At 40.4% G+C, this 22223-nt stretch overlaps 1 protein-coding gene and 1 long non-coding RNA gene across 3 annotated transcripts in view; both read right to left on the reverse strand.

Annotated features, from left to right (window-relative positions):
* LOC122939202 overlaps positions 1–387 on the reverse strand; it is a 33258-nt gene extending 32871 nt beyond the window's left edge. The window contains exon 1 of the long non-coding RNA XR_006390102.1: positions 108–387. This is a non-coding gene — a long non-coding RNA (uncharacterized LOC122939202). The remainder of the gene's footprint in view (positions 1–107) is intronic.
* A 4286-nt stretch (positions 388–4673) lies between these two features.
* LOC122938445 (twist-related protein) lies at positions 4674–7739 on the reverse strand. 2 transcript variants are annotated; one of them, XM_044293960.1, is made up of 2 exons: positions 7138–7739; positions 4674–5333 (listed from the first exon to the last, which is right to left on the reverse strand). In XM_044293960.1, exons 1-2 carry the CDS (start codon positions 7572–7574, stop codon positions 5330–5332), a joined length of 441 nt encoding a protein of 146 aa, XP_044149895.1. In that variant the 5' UTR covers positions 7575–7739; the 3' UTR covers positions 4674–5329. The 2 variants fall into 2 exon arrangements, with proteins under 2 accessions (XP_044149895.1, XP_044149894.1); XM_044293959.1 differs by having other exon boundaries at positions 7033–7739.
* Between the last annotated feature and the right edge of the window lie 14484 nt (positions 7740–22223).

Here is a 22223-nt window from a genome sequence, read left to right on the forward strand (position 1 = left end):
GGGACACAAAGCTGAAGTGTGGTTACTTTTCCTCTCCAGACACCAGTCAGTCCCAGCATAGAAGCTCCAGGACCAGTTCCCCCACCCCATACGTGCATTCACCATACCAGCTCATCCCAGAGATGTGATGTGTCAGGGGACTTCATCCTTGCAAGGTCTTGTCAGGCAGCAGCCCCTCACACGACTTCTTATAGCTGAGATCTAGTCCCATCTTCAGGATCAAAAGTCTGAGGGATTTCTGAGAGTCTTCTCCAGGCTGGAGCAGGCAGGGCCCATAGGAAGCAGCACTGCGAGCTGTGGAGGGGATCTGCTGGACGGGGGAAGGAGGGGCTCTGATCCACTAACTACTTGGACATCTGTTCATTTCACGTGACAATTTTAGGGAAAATGCAAACATCTGGTCAAGGGAAACATCTCATCCAGGTACCTGTGTAACATTGCTCGCAGATCTGAGAAGCTGGGTAAGGCATGGTGCGCAGGGAGTGCAAGGTGACCTTACTGGTCCTACTGAGGATCCTACATACAGCAGGAGTCCCCAAGAGTCCACACCGGTCACTGGGCTCTGCCGATCATTACAGCAATATATTTAGTAACTTGCGACAATTCTCCAGTTTGCAAAAACATCTAAATGTAAGGAAATCAAATCACATCTAGAAAGAGACTTTGCTAGGAGACCTATACAGAAACAGGGAAATTGTAGAAAGATTAAAAAAAAAAGAAAAATATAGGAGATAGATAGATATGAGATAGATTATAGATAGATAGATAGAGTATAATTAGAATAATTTATCATTAATCAATATTATTACTTTACAATAATTTACGATTTAATGTTTCACAGTACCAGATCATTGCACTGCGCACACAGCTACTACATATACTATATACATCTATATATATATATATATATTACACCTGTGTGTGCATTCATATGTCACTATATCGTGTCTGCATACACATATATATTTGTGTATTTGTAATTCTGTGTAAATATATGTGAGTATATTGGGTGTAACTGTGTGTATGTGTATATGTATATATATATATATATATATATATATATATATTATACACATGCGTAAATGTGAGTACATTTATATATATATATATATATATATATATATATATATACATATGTGTGTGTGTACATTTAAATGAGTAGATTCTGTACATATATATCTCCACACATCAGACGGTTTAGTAATAAGAAGGAGGTGGTGGCTGTGATTGTAACCTGCTCCACCTTCATGTGACCTGCCACATGCCCCTCTTACTTTATAGACATCTGGAGATTCCAGGCATGCCTCTAACTCCAATTACACACCTTCTTCAAAGAAGCCGCCTGAGATTAGCAGGAGCACAAGACGCAATCCACAAGAACCGTTACTTGGCTAACCTGCCTGCAGAACCGCTATACAAAGATAGTGAGGGGCTTAGCCACCCTATGCCCCTGACATTGGCACCCTGAGGTCTCCCCATCAGTGGTGAAGAGAAGGTTCATACCAGATATTATTTCATCCTATTAAAAAGAGCTGTGGAGGGCTGACACCAGGTCAGATACAGCTGTGATGATGGGACACATACATGAATTGTCTGCAGATAACCCCATTAATGCATACCACAGTCAGCCTTTTCTACTCTGAACTGGCTGAATCCAACCAACAGGAGATTATATTTTATTACCCTACAAAGGAAATAAATAGGCTGGAGATCTCCTGTCCTGTCAGCCACAGGGCTCTCAGGTTTATACCAGTTTCATTTTATAAGAGGGTTAATATAGCGGGCACTACAGGTGCCAACATGCCCTCCATAGATGACAGACACACTATAAAGGGCATACATAAATCAATAAATAGCTGGAGAGAGAGATAATGGAGAAAGAAAGAGAAAGAAAGAAAGAAAGAAAGAAAGAAAGAAAGAAAGAAAGAAAGAAAGAAAGAAAGAAAGAAAGAAAGAAAGAAAGAAAGAAATGATATATGGTAGATAGATAGGTTCTCTTCTTGGTACTAGTGATATAATTACAGATGCTCCTCTGTAGATGGATCCAGGTGACCAGTATTGATTGCAGTAATATTACAGAACTTTCTTCATCCATCTCTGTCTTTTGGTTTTTGTACCTTTGTTATTTTCACATTTCTATCTCCTTGGGTATAATAATGTAATACACTCTGCACAAGAGATATTAGGTTACATTTCTGTAAACAATATTCTCGGCTTCATACTAGGAGTTGTAGTACCGGGGATGATACCTCTCCCAGGCTTAGCATGTTTATGTGCTATGAGCTGCTGCCTGTGAGGTAACTGTGGTCAGTAGGTAGGTGTCCCCCTGCTCTGGTGTCCAGCAGTAGCCCCCTACTTGTTGACACTCTCCACAGGTGAATCTCCTCCAGTCTGTTTGGCTTCTCTTCAGCATTTGTTCTTTGCACGTTTGTTTTTCTTCAAATTACAGACGCAGGGAAACCGCCTGACATCATGAGAGCAAGACAAATGTTCACTCTGAAAGATTCCTGGGCAGGACTTCAAGTAAAATCATATGCTTAACAAGAATCTGATACTGGACTTACAGAAAATAGCTCCTCCAGCCTTGCCAAACCAAAGAATGCTCAAAATGCTCCAGAAGACCAGAAGTCTCCTTGAGAAGGATTCTACACAGGACTGGAGTCTTGGATTGTAGAACAGTGTGGTCACCTCCAAGATGGTGAGATGTTGGAACTGTGGACCTTCACAGAGAGGCAGGAGGACATGGACACCTAGTGAGGGGCATTCAGCCGGATCCCCTGCCCTTGATTTTAAGACATGCATTCCTAGTCTCACCATATTCTTAAGACATTTGTATCCAACTCCTCGTGATAACGCCCCCAGCTATTGTGAAACTACAACTCCCACTATGCTCTGACAGCGGCTGTCAGGCGTTGTAGTCTCACAATGGCCCCTGAGCCGGTACAGTAAACTGTGGTTACTTGAGGAGATCCAAGAATCAAAAACAGACGAATATATGAAATGTCTATATATATAAAGATATATATATATATATATATATATATATATATATATATATAAAAGATATATATATAGAGAGAGAGAGAGAGAGAGAGAGAGAGAGAGAGAGAGAGAGAGCTATTTTGTACTGAGACTTTTCCGCAGGAACATTATCAGGAATTGTCGCAGGATCTTGAGTGCAGTGTGGATAGGACAGAATGTTGCCCCTCTCTATAATGGATATTTGTCAGGCAGGAATATTACATCCCCAGTCGCAGATATGTGCAGTGTTGCTGAGCACAGACCACCTAGCCTTCAGTGCAATTCTCAAAGCGCTGCTTCATCCCAGAATATGGACAATTTCTGTGGGCTTCCTTCTGTAAACAGCACGAAATGCGCCCGATATTAAATTCATAACCATGCAGTGTCAGCAGCCACATGTGGAAAGGAAAACACCGGGGGCACCGCCGACCCCCCAAGCCCTGCTAAACAAGCAAGAGGATGACATCTGGGATATTTGTATTATCCTCCACTGCTCCTTCTGCCAGTGCAGCACATGGAGCCACCAGAAGCAGGTCCTGCACCTCTCTGTGGTCATCTCAGGGGCCCCAGAGCTGCTTCTGGCCAAACAGACAAGTGCACAGACCATGTAACAGGGTGCACTGCATAGAGCAGACCCACAACAGTCAACCACCCGCTTATTTATCACACCCCGAACACTCCTTGTCTACAGCCACCTTATATTAAGGATCCTTTTCTTATTTTGTATCTATCTATATAATATCTATCTGTTATCTATCTATCTATCTATCTATCCATCTATTATCCATCTATCTATCAATCTATTTATCTACCTACTGTCTATCCATCTAGCTAATATCTATTTATGTATTTATCTAATATCTATCATCTATCTCATATCTATCTATCTATCTATCTATCTATCTATCTATCTATCTAACTCATATCTATCTATCTATCTATCTATCTATCTATCTATTTATCTACCTACTGCCTATCCATCCTTCTAATATCTATTTATGTATTTATCTAATATCTATCATCTATCTCATATCTATCTATCTATCTATCTACCTACTGCCTATCCATCCATCTAATATCTATTTTTTTGTATCTATTTAATATCTATTTCATATCTATCTATCTACAGTATCTATCTCTACAGTATCTATCTATCTGGCTGTCCATCCATCTACACAGTGAGCACAGGCCCAGGTTGGCAGTGACTACAGGGCCCTGTGTTTTCCTTGGATACATATGAAGCAGTTGATAATAGCTTTGGGCCCGGGGCCTGTAATATTTGTTTGGGTAAGAGAAGCACACATCGCCCTGTAGAACTGTACAGCCCAGTGTGACATTCTATACCAAGTCCTGACTGAGCAGAGGGAGAGGTGACTTGTTACATAAAGGGCCCAGGCCTGCAGAAGTAGTGGCTGCAGTCACCTTTTCCCACCTTCTGACATTGCTTTAGTGCCCTGACCAGGAAAACCAGCAATCCTCACCCAGTGTCAGCCAGGACAATAATAAACTAAGCCAGGTCCATTCTGCTGTCTCCAGGACATCTACTGCCCGGGTCTGCCATTCATTCTATTTCTTAAACATATATAAATTGGATTGTTGTTTTTGTTGTTGTTGTATTATATGCATCTTCAATCCAGACCAAACTGTTCTTGTCGTCATTCATATTTATTTATTGCAGAAAAATAATATACAATGATATTTACAAAACAACCATAAAAATATGAATGCATTAGACCCCTGATCTAGCTGCATTATTATTATTTTTTTTACAAACATGGATCAATAAATAAATAAATGTTACTTTGTATCTCAGAGAAGTGGAAAGAGACGCAGCTGCTGGAACAGAAAAACCCAAAGTTCAAATAAAAAAAAAAGTTTTTCTCCTATAAAAACACAACAACAAGGTTCATCATTAGTAGTGTTCAAGAACGGGGAAGGTTCCTCTTAAGTGGCTTCAAAGGCACGACTGGTGGGAATGCATGCAATAAGGAAATGAAGAAGGAATGGAAATGAAGATTTAAAAAAAGGCAAATTCCAACATTCTTCGTCAAAAATACAGATTAGAAATTGTTGAGACTGGAATCAGAATGTAAAGAGTTTTAGTGGTGACCCTGCACCCAGTGTGCTGTGTGGTCACGGCTGTCCAGGCCTGGCCCTCGGCTCTGTAAGTGCTCCCCATGCCCTGCCTCAGTCTGCTCCACCATCTCCTGCAATCCATGGAAATCCTCACTGATTGTTTATTTGGCTTTTCTAGGGATCCAGCTTCAGTCTCCAGACTGTGCATTTCCTCTGTCATGTAGAAACAGTCTCATCTGGAAAAGAAAACAAAGGACTTATGGCATTTCTGGGAGGTAACCGTTCTTCTAGGGAAAGGAAAGGGGGGGGGGGGGATGAAGTTCATATGTGAATCTGGGGGATCAGCATTGTTGTGGGGTGTAAAGATGGACTCGGTGTATAGAACGGATTGGTATAGAAGGGCATGGCTTTTACATTACAACAGGGTATAAACCTCTAGGATATGGTTATGATAGATACATATAGGCAGACATGATGCAGAGAATGATCTCTTATAGTTTATGTATTTGGCTTTTATGCCGAATAATTACTATAGGACATACACTTACTATAAAGATCTAAATTATATCTGGGGCCCCAAATGATATGCACTTACAATTAGCATGTAGTATATAGTAGGATATGATATGCACTTACAATTAGCATGTAGTATATAGTAGGATATGATATGCACTTACAATTAGCATGTAGTATATAGTAAGTTGCATTTAACTACCATGTCCTATATGTTTTTATACAGTAAGATATATGCAGTTGTAATTAGAATTTAATATATAGTAAGAAATTATATGTATTCATAATAACCATGTTCTATACAGTAATTCTATACAGTAGGCTATGAATTCATAATTAGAATGTAATATATATTAAGAATTGATGTGCACTTATAACTACCATGTTCTATATAGTAAGAAATAATATGCAATTATAATTAGAATTTAATATATAGTAAGAAATGATATGCATTTATAATTAGCAGGCAGTATATAGTAAGATATGATATGCAATGACATATATAATTAGCATGCAGTATACAGTGCTATGCAGTTAATACAGGATAGGAGTGTACAGATGATCAGAGCTCTGTTAGTACAGTATATCAGTAGTGCAGAATTATGCATTTATCAGGAAAGGCACCTAATGTGTATATAAAGGGTGACCATATAATATCAACTAAGTATAGCACATGATTATGTTATAGTAGGTACAGTATTGTAGTATATGGTCAGGCAAGACTATGTATCTGCTGCCAGTACATGATTACTAGAGAATACAATTACCATGAGAATGATATCATTATGGTAGGATATGCGCCCACTACACATATCTGTAGAGCAGAGTTTCTAAGCTATAACACATATTTCTATCACTGTTATATACTGTATATTAATATATGGCTAGAAGACTACACATGCTATTAGTATACGGTTACTGGAGGATGTGCTCTTAGTGCATGGTGAGCCCTGGACAGTATGTATTATTAGTATATCATGGATGGATGTGCTCTTTTTATTAGTTTACGATTAGTAGGGGCATGCATATATTATTATTATATGGTTAATAAGAGGCCATGCAATTATAGAATGTATGAAACTGCAGACTGAGTGCACAGAGAGGATATATCTATATATATATTGTAATAAAGGGGCCCGAGGCTCCACACCAGACACACAAGCAATATAACCCATGTTTTGTAGTATATTCCCCACTATGACAACAAAGCCTATAGCCAGGGCCAGTGCTATGGACATGGCACAAATGTCTGCCTTCTATGTTCTCTAGTTTTAGGTCAGAGCTGCAGAAGTATTTCCCATTCTCCATGATCCATCCACATCCCTGATATAGGCCCCTTCCTATGATCTAACGGTAAGTCTCCAGAGCCTGAGCAAGGAGCCCCATGTCCAGGGCCACAGCATCCAGAAGAGCCATCCTTACCTGAGTGTGTGTGTGTCTGTAGCCTGGAGTGAGCTCGTTTGTTAGTGAGATGCAGACATAGACCATGCTCCCTCCATCCTCCACACCGAGAAGGCATAACTTAACCTCTCATGGGCCACATAACTACAGCTGGCCATTTTGGAGTCCAACTCGTCGCTCTGTAAAACCTGGCAGAGGAAGTCAATGTATCTGGATGCCAGTTTTAAGGTCTGGATTTTACTCAGTTTGTCTGAGGGAAGGGTGGGGATGATCTTGCGCAGGGCAGCGAAGGCTTCGTTGAGGGACTGAGTTCTTTGGCGTTCTCTGACGTTGGCCATGACTCTTTGGGTCTGTAGCTCCTCAAAAGACTGTGGGCTGCTGCCTGTGCTGCTGGCCTTCTTGTTCCTCTTGACTGAGGTTGGGCTTTCTGGATCCTCTGGATTCTTCCTACCGGGTCTCCTCTTCTTGCATTCCCTCTTGCTCTGCTGCCTGTCAAGCTCTTCCTCACTGTTGCTAAAGCTGTCCGCAGGGGAGACTGGAGAGCTTGACTCTTCCTGCATCATCTTCTACCAACACTATGGAGAGAAGAAGCTTGTCCCTAGCAATCACCAGAGAAACCAGCACCTACAAGCGATGAAGTCTTCTCCAAGTGGTGGGAGGGGGAGATCTGTATCCACAGAGGACCTCAGCAGCAGATCTATGGCTGAGTCCCCAGACACGAACGTGTTTCTGAGTTGATGCAAACTTTTCTGAGCTCTTATATTTCTTGCTGGCAGAAGGATTTGGGGAGGGCTTCCTATTGGCTGATCGTTCCCCCCCTGACGTCACTGGGAGGGTCCAGCCCTCACTCTCAAACTTTTATGAAGTTTCCTCCTAAGAAAGAAAAAAGGGGGAAGAAAGAAACAATTCTTCTGCCATCCGTCCCAGGGATATTTTCTTAATAAATCCTACTAAATAATCCCCGTTCTAACCCCACCTGGGACACATAACGGATGGGGCTCTGTGATCTGCAGCCTAATCTGGACATCCAGGGGCTCCACGGCTCGCAGGACCTTTCCTCGTTTTTTTTTCTGGGGGTCAGTTTTATTTGTAATTTTTTATTTTATTTTTATAATGCACAATTAACCCCTTTTTTGCGGGAGGCACATAGGTTATGGCACCCAGCGGGTTAATGAGAGGCTGAAAATGAATCTGGTAATAAAGCTGATGGCTCAGATTTTACCTTCCTCTCCACCATGAAGGAAGTAGGAGAAAAACTGAAGACTGTGTGTAAATACTGGACCTGCTGATATGTAGCAGAGCTCAAGCCGTCAGTTCAGCATAAAGGAGTTGGTCATGTGACATCACAATACCCACAACACAGGGCTGAAGCCAAACTGCTCCTGGATATTAGGCTGGGCAAGCTCTTCTGCAGCCAATGTATTGTGTACATTATACCTACCTACCTATCTATTATCTACCTATCTAGCATATATCTATCTATCTATCTATCTATCTATCTATCTATCTATCTCTATCATTCTATCTATCTATGTCTATGTTTGTATTGGTGGTCAGAATATTAATAAAGAAGAGGTGTGTGTTACAGTTGTGTAAGGCCTCCTGCACACGTCCGTATGATTTTGCGGTCCGTAAAAACTCATCCGCAAAAAATACGGATGACATCCGTGTGCATTCCGTATTTTACGGAATGAACAGCTGGCCCCTAATTGAACAGTACTTTCCTTGTCCGTAATGCGGACAAGAATAGGACATGTTCTATGTTTGAATGGAACGGAAATATGGAAACGGAAGGCATACAGAGTACCTTCCGTTTTTTTTTTTACGGATCCATTGAAATGAATGGTTCCATATACGGTTTGTATACGGAACGCAAAAAACGGAACGTTAACGGGAAAAAAAACTTTCGTGTGCAGGAGGCCTGAAGAGGAGGAAAAGAGGCTGGAAGAGAACCCTAAAGGAAATATGAGACCCTCATTTATCAAAGTCACAGCAGTGAGTAGCAGTGATTGTTTCTGACAGTCTCTATGGGGATCTCAAGGTGCTTGTTTACTGATCGTATAGTGTATGGAGTGGGCTATCGATCAGCAACATGGTATTTTATATAGCCCTCCTGATATTATTTATTTGTTAAGATAATAGATAGATACTGCAGATAAATGATAGATAATAGATAGATACTGCAGATAATAGATAGATAATAGATAGATAATAGATAGATACTGCAGATAATAGATAGATAGATACTGCAGATAAATGATAGATAGATAATAGATAGATAGATACTGCAGATAATAGATAGATAGATAGATACTGTAGATTAATGATAGATAATAGATAAATAGATACTGCAGATAATAGACTGATAGATACTGTAGATAATAGATAATAAATAATAGACTGATAGATACTGTAGATAGATAATATATATTAGATAGAGATAATAGGTAGATAGATAAACAGATATAATAGATAGATAGACAGACATTTGCAGTATATGGTATGACTGATCAGTGTGTGCAGCCGGTGGTCTTACTGTAAGTACATCTACTGCTTCACCTTATGGACAGCAGCAGGCCTGCAATACACATCAGCTGCTCAGTCAATAATATCTAATACCAGGTATGCTGGGACCTGTAGTACACAGACTGCCCACCTTATATAGGCCACCACTTCCAATACAGGATGGCTGCTCAGATGTTTTCTACAATGACATGTCTACTGCTGCTCCTTCTTTTAGTTTTATGGCTGCGTTTGTTCCAGCATCTGTGTCCTGTGATGTTCCTCCTACTTCACATCTGTACAGGTAGAACTGTTCTGTGCCTGAGCAGTGGTTACACATTCCTCCTATAAGGTCTACATAGAACTAATGTTTATTACCTCTGTATGTCTATGGCAATAGGTTTGTGGTCAGCTAGGCATTGGAGGTGATCCCAGGAAGGGACTATTAGCACCCCGCTCCTATGTGTCAGTGGGGGGGTATTTGTATTAGAGATATGTACACATTATAAAGCAGATCAGGAGACTCATTAAGAGAACTGTATTGGGAGGGGGATGGGCAGCTGTAGACAGGAAACCTTCACCCAATCATTCAGTGTCATCCAGGATATAATCCCCCAACCAAAATGTACTAAAAAACCAAGACACCAATGATTCAGCCATGAATGTGTGTGAATCTGATGTCAGGATGTGGAGTGGAAATACATTTTATCTTCTGCCTTAATGAGATTCCTTTAGCATCTGCTTCATTAGAAGATCTTTAGAAGATACAGGAGAGCAGCCCCCACAGCAGGACCCTGATCTACGGCAGCCTCTGGGATTAGTGGAAATCTAAGAAAAACAGTTACCTGGGGAGAGTGTGTGCCCCAGATAAAAGGCAGGGAGAGAAGTCACACATGCAGGAGCCTGGGCTGAGCCCTCTGCTGTGCCACCCTCAGAAGGGGCAGCCCCCATCACACCCTGCGGATAAGGAGTTCTCTAAATATCCAACCATGAATAAAATGACTGATAATACAGAATCCTCTGTCTCCTGTCTGATACTGTACATGGTGCTATGTAAAGGTTTTAATAATTATAATGATCAGGTTACAGCGCAGGATAATGCACACAGTGATGTCACAATAGTGGGCTAATGTACACCGTGATGTCACAATACAACAATAAGGCTCACAGTGACATCACAACAACATCATAATATGCATGGTGAAATTAGGGATGAACGATGGTGATGAGCAGCAGGGACTATATTCGAATTCGCGATATTTCACGAATATTTTGTAGAATATTCGTATATATTCGCAAATTTCGAGAATTCGAGATTATTTTATTGAATGCGCAATGTGAATTCGTAACGCGAAATACAGGCGTGGGTCACTTTGGCTACATTTTCCAAGCTGGTATAAGTTTCCTGAGACTGGAGAAAATGGTTGGCACGGCAGAACATTAGAATAGCGTTATATGCAGATAGAGTCAAGTGCTCCAATATATTCACGATTGCGCTAATCCGCAGTGATTAGAATATCTTCTCGCACTACGTGCAACTTCACACTTTAGCAGGTCTGACTACAGATTACTAAGTATGTTGTGAACTTGACATTGCTTCCTTCTCATTGGCCCACAAGCAAGAAGCAGAGAGGAATCATGTGTTCAGGTGGAAAAAAAGGATGAATATTCGATATAACGAATATATAGCACTATATTCTAAATACTCGCGAATTCTCAAATTGGCGATATTCGCGATAAAAATTCACTATTTGAATATTCGAGCTCAACACTAATGAACTAATCAATTAGTATGAATTGATCCATTCATCTGAATGAGTTTTACGTCTGTGAGGGTTGAGAGTGTCCATCTACAGACAAAATCTTAATGTGCCGACAAATTAGACTGGCTGTGCAAATAAATTGAGATTAGGGATGAGCGAATTGATTCATACAAATTGATTCGTTCATCTCAATTAGGGATGAGCAAATCTACTTCGGATAAAACATCCAAAGTCGATTCGCATAAAACTTTGTTCCAATACTTTACAGAACAGGAGCTCCGTACAGAATTAGAATGTATTGGCTCCGATGAGCTCCTGCTCCGTACAGTATTGTAACAAAGTTTTATCCGAACCGACTTCGGATGTTTCATCCGAAGTCGATTCGCTCATCCCTAATTGAGATGAACGAATCAATTTGTATGAATCAATTCGCTCAACCGCTCATGCACATGACCGTATCCGTTTTTGCATTTTGCAGATCGGAACGTCCGGCCCTGTGATAGAAATACCTATTCTTGTCTGCAAAACGCACAAAAATAGGACTTTTTTTTTTCTGGTGCTGCATAATGGATGTGCTGTCTGACTCTTTTGTGGCTCCTTTTAAATGAAGGGGCCAGCAACGGATCCGCCAAAAATGGGGATCAGATGCAGACTAAAACAACGGTCGTGTGCATGAGCTCTAATGGTGATATTAGTACAGAATTACATCAGGGACGTCAATATAATGCTAAAAATCTTGACTCTTCATTGTCCATATACATCACTAGCTTACATGCTGTACGTCTGAGCGGATATGGTCCCCTTAGTTACTGGCTGCCATGCCTGCTACCCCAGTAGTTATGCCCATGCCTATATGGTAAGTATTAAGTACCAAGAATTCTATGCGGGTGCTTACTAACAAGTCATCTCCAGATGTGTTCACTAGTATCTGCATTTCTAGGAAGGTTTGATAGACGACAGTGGCGTAGCTATAAGGGTCGCAGCGGTCGCAATTGCGACCGGGCCCCTAAGTCAGGGGAGCCCATAGGGCCCCCCAGGAGAGATGGACTAAAGCGGGCCCCGCAAGTGGTTTTGTATTACGTGCGGCGGGCCCTCCTTATATTTTGAGTGGCACTGGCTGCGCTGCGCTTACTTGTCAGCGCGAGACCCGTGACCTCCGCGGCGGGTCTCGCGGGATTACAGCAGCCAGGAATGACTAGCCTGCCGGCCGCCTCAGCCCTCAAGTGAGAAGAGCGGAACAAACAAGAGTAGGTAGACTTTTTTTTTAAATGTAAAAAATGGCACACACCTGCGTCCAGCTTCATACGGAGGGGGGACATGAATGATGATTAGTGGTGCCGTGAGGCAGTGTGTCTGAATTCAGAAGGGCCCTGACCGGCCATAATAGGGCAGCAAGTAATGAGGGGACAAATGAAAATGAAATACTCTGTGGGCAAAAATCAAAATGTATAGAGGGAGTGGGCGGGGGCAACATTAAATATAGTAAGAGTCTCACTATATTTCATTTTGTTCCCATTTCCTCTATATATTTGAATTTTTTTGCCCACTGAGTATTTCTTTTTCATTTTGCCCCTCATTATTTGCTGCCCCTGGCTGTCCTCATATGGCGCGGGCCCCCCCTTTCTGAATTCAGACACACTGCCGCACGGCACCACTGATCATCATTCATCCCCCCCCCCCATCCCTCATATGAAGCCAGTGTGGGCCATACATTCAAAAATAAAAAATAAATACTCTAGTGACTAGAGTATTATTATATTTTTTTATGTATGGCTTCATACAGAGGGGGGGAGGGTATGGGTAGGGACAGAGGCTGACGGGGGGGGGGGGGAGGTCTGGTAGCAAAGGCTCGCGAGGGGGGCCCCAATTCAAAGTTTGCCCTGGGGCCCATAGAACTTTAGTTACGCCCCTGATAGACGAGTTGTGTTTTCTAAAATAACTGTCCCGATATATGCCAAATACAGAAGTCCCTGAACGTCCTGCTAGCTGTGGATTTCATTTCCGCAGACTGACCACACTTCACAGGTCTGGAAATGTAGGGACCTGATTGATGTTAGGGAGAACACAGGTCTTATGGTAGTGTATGCATCCATTTAAAGGAATGCTAGATCCAAATTATATCTTATCTTCGCGTGCTGTGCAGTTGGAGGCAATCTATTGATCCCTGTTATCAGCCATTTAAGGTGGGGGAGAGACTGACTGTAGTGTTCTTCAATAGGATTACTGGCTGGAAGGCCATACAAATGTCTCCTGCTTTATCCCTAGTCCTAAGAACAGTCACACACATTTACATACCTAATGGAAGTGCTATTAGCAGCACACGTTATAGGTGTTATGCAAATGGATAAAAACTCCATGTGCCTCTACCATATTAGGCTGGGTGCACATATCTCAGTTGTGCCTGGCCAGTTGTTTTCTGCTGGACTCAACTAGTGTATGGTCTGGTGTCCACGGCCTGAAAACACCAGAAAGATAACTACTGTATAGTACATGTTTCTTTCCAGTGCTAGGAAACACCCGGGGGGTCATCAGTTTCTCTCCAACATGATTGAACGGATGGCCGCATGTACAGTCAGGGTGGACTGACCCCCCAAAGTACCAAAGGATTCTTCAGTGAGCCCAGGCTCTGATACCATACTGGGCCCCAAAGGTCCAGGAGGCAAAAAGAAAATAAACATTTGGAGCTGCCTCTAACTATAACTTACCACTGGGGTCCATTTCTTTCTGAATTTATTGATGGTATGGGGTTTGGGCTCCGAGAATAATTTCCCCTTGTGAACCCAAGGAACCACAGTCCAACCCTGTATACATTATGTGTGCATAAGCCTTGTTAAAGTCTAGATGTGAACTGTACACATATTATTCAAATTAAATCTAAATATATTCCAACTGCCAAGTTGTAAATTGAGATCCGAATCTATTACACATTAAAGAATATACAATTATTTACACATTTGTAAAGCAATATGTTACAGCTTGACACAATATATTTATAAAATATTATTACATAATGTGCAGTTCTAGAAATGACCACTAGGTGGGCACAATTTCCCATACAACTATCTTTCCTCTATGTAGATAAAGTATAACAATACAGGGTAGCCATTCATTTAGAGTTTCATAACTTTACTTTCCCTTTGCCATCTCGTCTTTTAAAGTTCTAGGATGCAGTTAGTTACTAAGTAATTTTTTTAATTTTTAATTTTTTTTGCATTTATAAACTGAACAGATTATCTGAGACATGTGAAATCCACAATTAACTTGTATGTCATAATGTTACATGTAGATGTAAAGGGCACAGGAAGTCATAATGGAGACTCTCTCTCAGGACACATCTGTGTCCTCTAAACGCAGTGCAGTCCTGAAGAGGTACATCTCTTCACGCCTGGTTTGGAAACTCTTCAAATGCAGTACAGTGTTTTACACTGAGGATTATTTATCTGTAAAGTAAAACATAAGAAGAAAGAAGGACATAAAGTTTGTAAAGGGTAAAATATTGTATTGTTTTTTCATCTGAAGTCTGCTTAAAACTTGACCATTCAGACCGCAGGTAACCTCAATATCTCTTTCCAAGGGGCTCAAGAAGCTGAGAGATATAAGCATAGACATGATAGAAGCTGAGGGGCTTCATGTCAGCTCAGAAGTAAGGTTCCACTAGTGATCAGATCATGCTGGAAGGGGTATAATGGGTGAGGACATTGGCTAATTAGAAGGAAATAAAGAAAAAAACAACACAATGTAAGGGGATAGACTGGAGACTAAATAATCAAAAGCCTTTCATGTGCTTAAGTGATTTGCTAAAGAAAGTGGTCATAGTTTAGATGGTCCTATTTCAAATTGTGGTATGGAGCCCCCATAGTTACTCATGACACCTCTGGAGATATGGAGAGCTATTTATCAGGGTCTTTAAGTCGGAGAACTGGTGGTCACTGTTCATACTTTTGACACTTTCCATGGTAGAGCCAATGCAGGTCAATGTAGTGCACTGACTAGCAGATGTATAATGAAACCCATATCTCATAGCGTATTTGACATCGATAAAAGAAAGTGTATACAGTGATTATAAGTATTTTTTCCCACCATAGACATTTATGCCAGGTTAACAAAATATGCTATAAATATTTAGCAGTTGTGAGTCCCACCTTTGGATTGCCCAGGACAGATGAGTGCATTTGTTGAAATTCGTTTAGTCTACAAACTATTGCTGAATTATTATTTTTTAATTGAGTTGGGTCCCAAATGATTTCACCCCAATGAAACATGCTCCAATTGTCCTGAAAATTAGTATTTGACACTTTAAGGTCTCTTAGGACTCATATTGTTTCTCTAAAAAAAACAGAGAAACAAATAAGTCCTCCAAGAAAAGAAAGACCCGTGTGTTTTCTTTCCAAGAGGACAAGAGTACTGAATGTCCCAGCATTATGCTCCTCCTTCCAAAAGACAGAGTGAGTGTCTCAAGAGACAATTGCCCTGATTAGATGAGAGGCTTTGGGGGGTGCGCTTTCTCATTAGAGAGACAACCCAATATGCATGAGGAGTAGTTGTAGTCCAGCAAACACTGCTCTGAAAGATATGCTAATTTGCTTATATGTTTCCAAAAAAAAAAGAGCAGCATTGGCTGGACTACAATACTCCTCATGCATACTAGTTGGTCTACCTAATTAAAAAAGAGCAGCCCCAAAACCTCTCAGCTAACCAGGGCTTTTTTTATTTTTATTTTTAATTTGTGGCACTCAGTATTCTTGTCTTTTTGGAAAGAGAACTGGCTTGTATGTCTCATTCAGAGAAATATGACGAGTGAGTCTCTGTGATTTGCCCAAAACAAATCACAAGAGTTTTAGGGATGGATTCCAAATTGATTTGTTCATCTCTATTACCCAGCTATTGGGTGAAAGAGGGTTGTGGGATTCTCATTCTGCCAAGTCAGGTGGCCTTCAAGTTAGAATAGAATAGAAAGGAAACCACGTGTATGTGTGACTCTCTAAAATGAACTCAATGGGAGTTAGAGAAACAGCTAAACCAATCTTGCTGGCGGTCTGTTACAATCAAATTTGGAGGTTTTGAGTTTAGAATTGCGCTAGGCAATCTCCAGGAATGTTGGCAATACAAGTCTCATCTTACACACTTATTTGCCCTGTATGACTGCCTGCTCTGGCCAGCTGATTTTTGCTTGAAACAAAAAGCAAATATTGTCTTGATAAAAAGTACAAAGACTTATGAATATAATCACGACCACGGTCATCATCCCACATATGAATATAATTCTGAACATATTCTTGACTATAATCATGATCACACCTGTGAACATCTCCATGACCATTGTCTTGATCACATATATGAAGATACTTATGAACATATTAATGATCACACTTATGATCACACCTACTCGTATGAACATGTTTATGAACCTACTTATAAAATAGACTTATGGACATACTTACCAACGTACCAAAAATAAAAATGTACATGTATGAATTTCAAGAGCTCACTTTCCTCCAATGGATAAAAAAAATCAAATGGTCCTATGAGGTATTCTGAAACTATTGAGCCATGACCCTTATTCTGTCACACATAATCGTATGGATAAGACAAACACATGAATTATACATACACCCAATCTTACATTTCATAATGTAAGTTCACTACTTTGTCCTTTCAGCTAGCTCTTCATAGATTGAAAACGTCTCCTTGAATTGAGGTCTTCTGGTTCCTAATAGAAGTCCCTAATTTGTAAGGTCACACTGACCTCTTGTGTTCAGAGAAAACACATCCTGTGGCCCTGCCATGTTTCTGAAATGTCCCACCCCCACCACCCCTCCAACTGCCGAGCTTCCAGGCTTTCTGGATTGCTTTATACAACTGTCAGGGAAATGCTGTATTGTTTTACATGATAATAAGGATGCTGCTACTACTATTACTCAACATGATGATAATCATCATGAATGTTGGGTTTAGTATAAAATCAAGAAAATACTAATAAAAATTGTAACATTCTTCTGCAACATCAGCTTGTCATCATAAGTATCATCGCAAATCCATGTTGACTAAAGAACATTAGTAAACTCCAATTTATCAATATTGGTGAATATTGGTGGTCCTGAAATTCACATAGAAAATAATAAGCTCCAAGTTATGCCATTTTTGTCTTAATTTTGTGTACATTGATTTTTAAGCATAAAAGTAATCTAAATATATAAATACTTTAAGACAAGCAAAGTGAAAAGCATTATAATTAATGTTGAGCGAAGTTATCACAAATTCGATTCAGCTGCTTCGTGGTATCAGAGATTGCCAGCCAGCGTGGTAATGTCATACATCACCGCTCAGTATATTTCACTCTGTATCTTCAATCAAGATGACTGGAACGGCCTCTTCGCGCGCAAATGGATGAGGTGAGTAAGTATTTTTTCCCCTGCAATTTCAGGGAAAATTGATTTGTTACCACAAAGTGCGAGGAAATTCGGCTTTGCGGCGAATTTTATTTTCCCTGAAATTCGGATACACTAATCACTAATTATTATCCAATATTTCAGAACATGCAACATTATGTTATCAATTAAACAAGTATAAATGCAAAGACATACTAACATTTCTTAACATAACAATACTTGTATGTGCAAATATTCTAGATCATTTACTTCCTATGTAGCATCAATCATTTACAGTTTCCTCCTGTGGGTACTGTTGCTTTAAAAAAAAAAGTCAAGGTGCTGCCTCCTAGTGGATAACGCGTGTACTGACAGTAAAAATGTTGAAAATGCTATAAAGAGTACTATTTACTTTACCATTATTTCCTGGGCACTGTACAAGTGATACAGCTTTACATATCTAATACTAAAAAAAACAAGTACAAAAAGAATAAATTAACTTAGTAACAGACTAGACACAGAGGGAGTAGACCTTGCCTGTAAGGGCCTACAACCTACAAGGGAAGGAGGAGGAGACAACAAGGGTAGAGGCTGCTCATATGGCTACATAGTGGCAGCATGGTTATATTAGGCTGTAGGTTTTCCTGAAAAGGTAAATTTAAAGGATTGAGGATTTTTGAGCGTGCTGAATCTTTTAATGGTGGTCAATTTCAGAGTTTGGGAGATACACCTGAGAAATCTTGTAGACAAATATTTAAGGCTGTGTAAGGGCTATTTGACCATGAAGGAGGGTGATGGGGTGCTGCGCCAGATGACCTGGCCTCCACAGTCACCGGACCTCAACCCAATCAAGATGGTTTGGGGTGAGCTGGACCGCAGAGTGAAGGCAAAAGGGCCAACAAGTGCGAAGCATCTCTGGGAACTCCTTCAAGACTGTTGGAAGACCATTTCAGGTGACTACCTCTTGAAGCTCATCAAGAGAATGCCAAGAGTGTGCAAAGCAGTAATCAAAGCAAAAGGTGGCTACTTTGAAGAACCTAGAATATGCCATATTTTCAGTTGTTTCACACTTTTTTGTTATGTATATAATTTCACATGTGTTACTTCATAGTTTTGATGCCTTCAGTGTGAATCTAAAATTTTCATAGTCATGAAAATATAGAAAACTCTTTGAATGATAAGGTGTGTCCAAACTTTTGGTCTGTACTGTATATATTCAATGTTTGGAAAGTTCTTTTGCATTATGTCATTTTATAGGATGTGCTGACTAACTTTATCATTAGTTTTTGCAGTATGAATGTGGGGGTTCGCGGCTACCACCTTTTTGGGCGTGCACTCTAAGGCTACTTTCACTTCAGCATTTTTCAATCAGGTTTTGAGATCCAGCACAGGATTTGATGTTGGCACATGGAGACATGGAATCCACACAACCCACTGGTCTTAAAATAGACTGCAGCCACTTGTAATAGGAAATAGCAAAGCAACTGAAAAGACCGGCTGACTAATCTGTCACTGTGGTGGAATTACTTGCTGCTTTGAATGATGCTAACTGAAATAGAAGAAAAGATTTTATACCATCAATATTAAATGCTAAATAAAAGTATGGAAGATAACTCCACATATCACAGTACAATTTATTCACAGACGTGTTCATTTACAGGCAGTCTGAAACGATTTCATTTCATTGCAGACCTTTCTCAAACACTGAGGTTACAAAATAAAAAATCCATATGCCATATGCCCCATTAACATATATATGACAGTGCATGTCATGTAATAAATGTCTACACTCATATTAATAATCATAGATCGTACATGTTTAATGCAATCACACTAGCCTCAGAAATAGTACTAATGAAGCACTAGAGCAAAGCAGGATGCCCCATATTTCTGACAAATTTAAAAATTGAACATTCAGAAATTTTTATTACAAAAATTGCAATAAAAAAGTTACCCTTGGCGTCACCCACTTTACTATTTCTCAGTGTATTCACATCGCAGAAATACATCGATAAATCTGCTGCTTCCCTTCTATTAACAAAGCTGGCTGCCTGCAGACACCACTAGGGGGAGCTCAGTGCATAGGAATTCATGCAGTTACAATTGACTGAAATGGAAGTGTAATATTCTGTTTGCACTGAATTCACGTTAGTGGTGGCTGCATGAAAATGCAGTGTTTTCACATCGGAGAGAAAAGGAGTTTAGTAATTTGCCCCATAGTAGTCACATGGTCTGCCTCTATTGAAGGTATGCCACTGGACATAGGTACATTGGGCTAGAGTTTTCATATACCCTTTCCTTCAGTATAAGTTTTAAAATATAAGTGGTATACAAAAACACTATTGATGCATGACTTCCTTATACATACCTTTATTTCCCTCACTCGTGCCCTCTGCTGGTCAACAGAGGTACTGCATAAAGGCTACACCTATATTTAAAAAAGCAGATATTTGCCTTTAATTCATGATTTAATTTCCCAGTATTGAAGCTAACATTAAAAGCCAATTGTCAGTCTCTGCTAAATAGAAAATAGATGAGTTATGTGCATATCATTATTACAGCTGAATAATATGGCAGCTCAGCAGTCATCACTACTGTCTATATGTCATCTTACTGTGTCACTTGGACCATAAGGTTCAGTATGGGCCTTATGTGCATCTGGTTTTCTCTCGTGATTTCTGATTTCCTCCATAAGTATTGGTTTATATAAGTTGGATTAAGGTCATTAAAATTATCAGGTTAATATTTATGTAGGAAAATGTGTTTGTCTCCTGTGTATCAGTCCAGTTTAGGTTTCATTCACACTTACATCATGGCTTACATTGGGGGGTTGTTCAACATTTCAATGTTTTTTTGCTTGTTGTGGGGTGCTGGATGGTGAACAAAAATGGTTAAAAAGCTAGGAACCCCTTTTAAAGCAGCCATGATGGTTATGGAGGATTCATTTTTAGGCCTGGTGAACATGAACATGGGACCTTTAGTGGGCTTTCCTGTCTATGCCTCCACACATGTCCTAACTTTCACCACATCTTGCAGAAATCGGACTCATTGAAGTCATGGGTCTGCACCGCGATGTGGAGTGCATACGGCCGGTGCTTTGCGGACCTGTAATTTGCGGTCCACATCATGGGCATGGGGCCCCACAGTCGTGTATAAGAGGCCTAAGTGGAAGCCAACTAATCATGATGTATCCCATTGACTTATAATGGAATCCTTCAGGTTTTTATATTACTGGAGACAACACTATTAAGCAGATGTGGGTGGGCAGATGTCTTTGATCTTGAATAAGTAAGAAGAAGGTGCTATGTACGGTAGATGAAAAATCACATATATTCAGGCAATATTCACATCTGCTCAGGTTTTTATTACGTTTTTAAAGCCAAAACTAGGAGTGGATTCGAAGGAGAGGAGAAGTAGTGCCTGTCCTTTAAACTTTCTCTCCGTTTATGAACAACTCCTGGCTTTGGCTTTGAAAACTGTATGAAAAAACCTGAACATAGCCTGCACATGTGAATATACCCAAAGTCTAATCAAACTCCTTCATCAAGACTTTTCCTGTTGTAGAGGGATTATTATAAAGATGGCATACCCCTCTTCTGCTGGAGACAAGGGATCTGGGCCGTTGAGCACTTGGATTGTTGTCTATCATGGATATCTCTTACTTTGCACATCCAGTAATAATCTCACTTGCAGAAAGTTCCTCTGCATTTCTGCTCCAGACAGTTTAGGTCTGGGGCTGATTCTACAACAGATTTTAAATATCATGTCAATTTTAGAAGGTCTGTCATTAAAAAAGAACTGCCTAGAGAAGCATTTCAGTAAAATTTGGTTCAAGGCTGCGCAGGGCGACTTTCATGTGGTTAGACTCTGCTGGTTTCTGAGAAAGTAGGGAAGTTAACAAGCAGATTTATGTTCCTACCTGGTTATGCTCTCAGTTTTCTACATTTTACTTAAATAGGTTCTCTGGGCTTTTCTGAGAGTCAGACCCTGTGTAGGAATGATTGTTTCTTCTGTAATTACCCTCTTTGTGGCACTCCATATGGTGACTGGATGAGGGTTCTTCTGCTTGGGTCTCGACTGGATGTGTTCCCGAGTCTACCTGTTTGGCTGCATATACAGCTATATCCTGTATGTACTATATCCTGTGGTCCTTCTCAGGCTTGCCACTTAATATGTTTTGCCTAGAATCTCATTGGGCCTAGATACATCAAATCTCACCTGTTGGCTCTTGCCATGCTCCAGAGGTACTAAACTGCTAGAGGTGAATTTTATATAAACTTAAAGGGAGTCTGTCACCAGGAAATTCACTGATAAACCAGGTACAATGCCGTGTAGGGCTAGCTGAGCTGAATGTAATGATACCTTTCATTTATGATCGGTTGCTTCATTCTGGAGAAATGCAAGTTAGTAGGTACGTGCACCAAGGGTGGGTCCAAGCCAGGTACATGCACCAAGGGTGGGCCCAAGCCAGGTACGTGCACCAAGGGTGGGCCCAAGCCCCTCTGTGCTCCTTTCCTCCTCTTGCTTCCTCTGCCACTGTGTAGACACTTTAAACGCCGAGGATTTTCTGCATGTAATT

Source organism: Bufo gargarizans, chromosome 5, assembly GCF_014858855.1.
Source record: "Bufo gargarizans isolate SCDJY-AF-19 chromosome 5, ASM1485885v1, whole genome shotgun sequence".
Lineage (NCBI taxonomy): Eukaryota > Metazoa > Chordata > Amphibia > Anura > Bufonidae > Bufo > Bufo gargarizans.

Bases quoted from the DNA above. Each gene is read 5' to 3' on its own strand.
- LOC122938445 (XM_044293959.1), bottom strand. From the start codon at position 7,574: ATGATGCAGGAAGAGTCAAGCTCTCCAGTCTCCCCTGCGGACAGCTTT.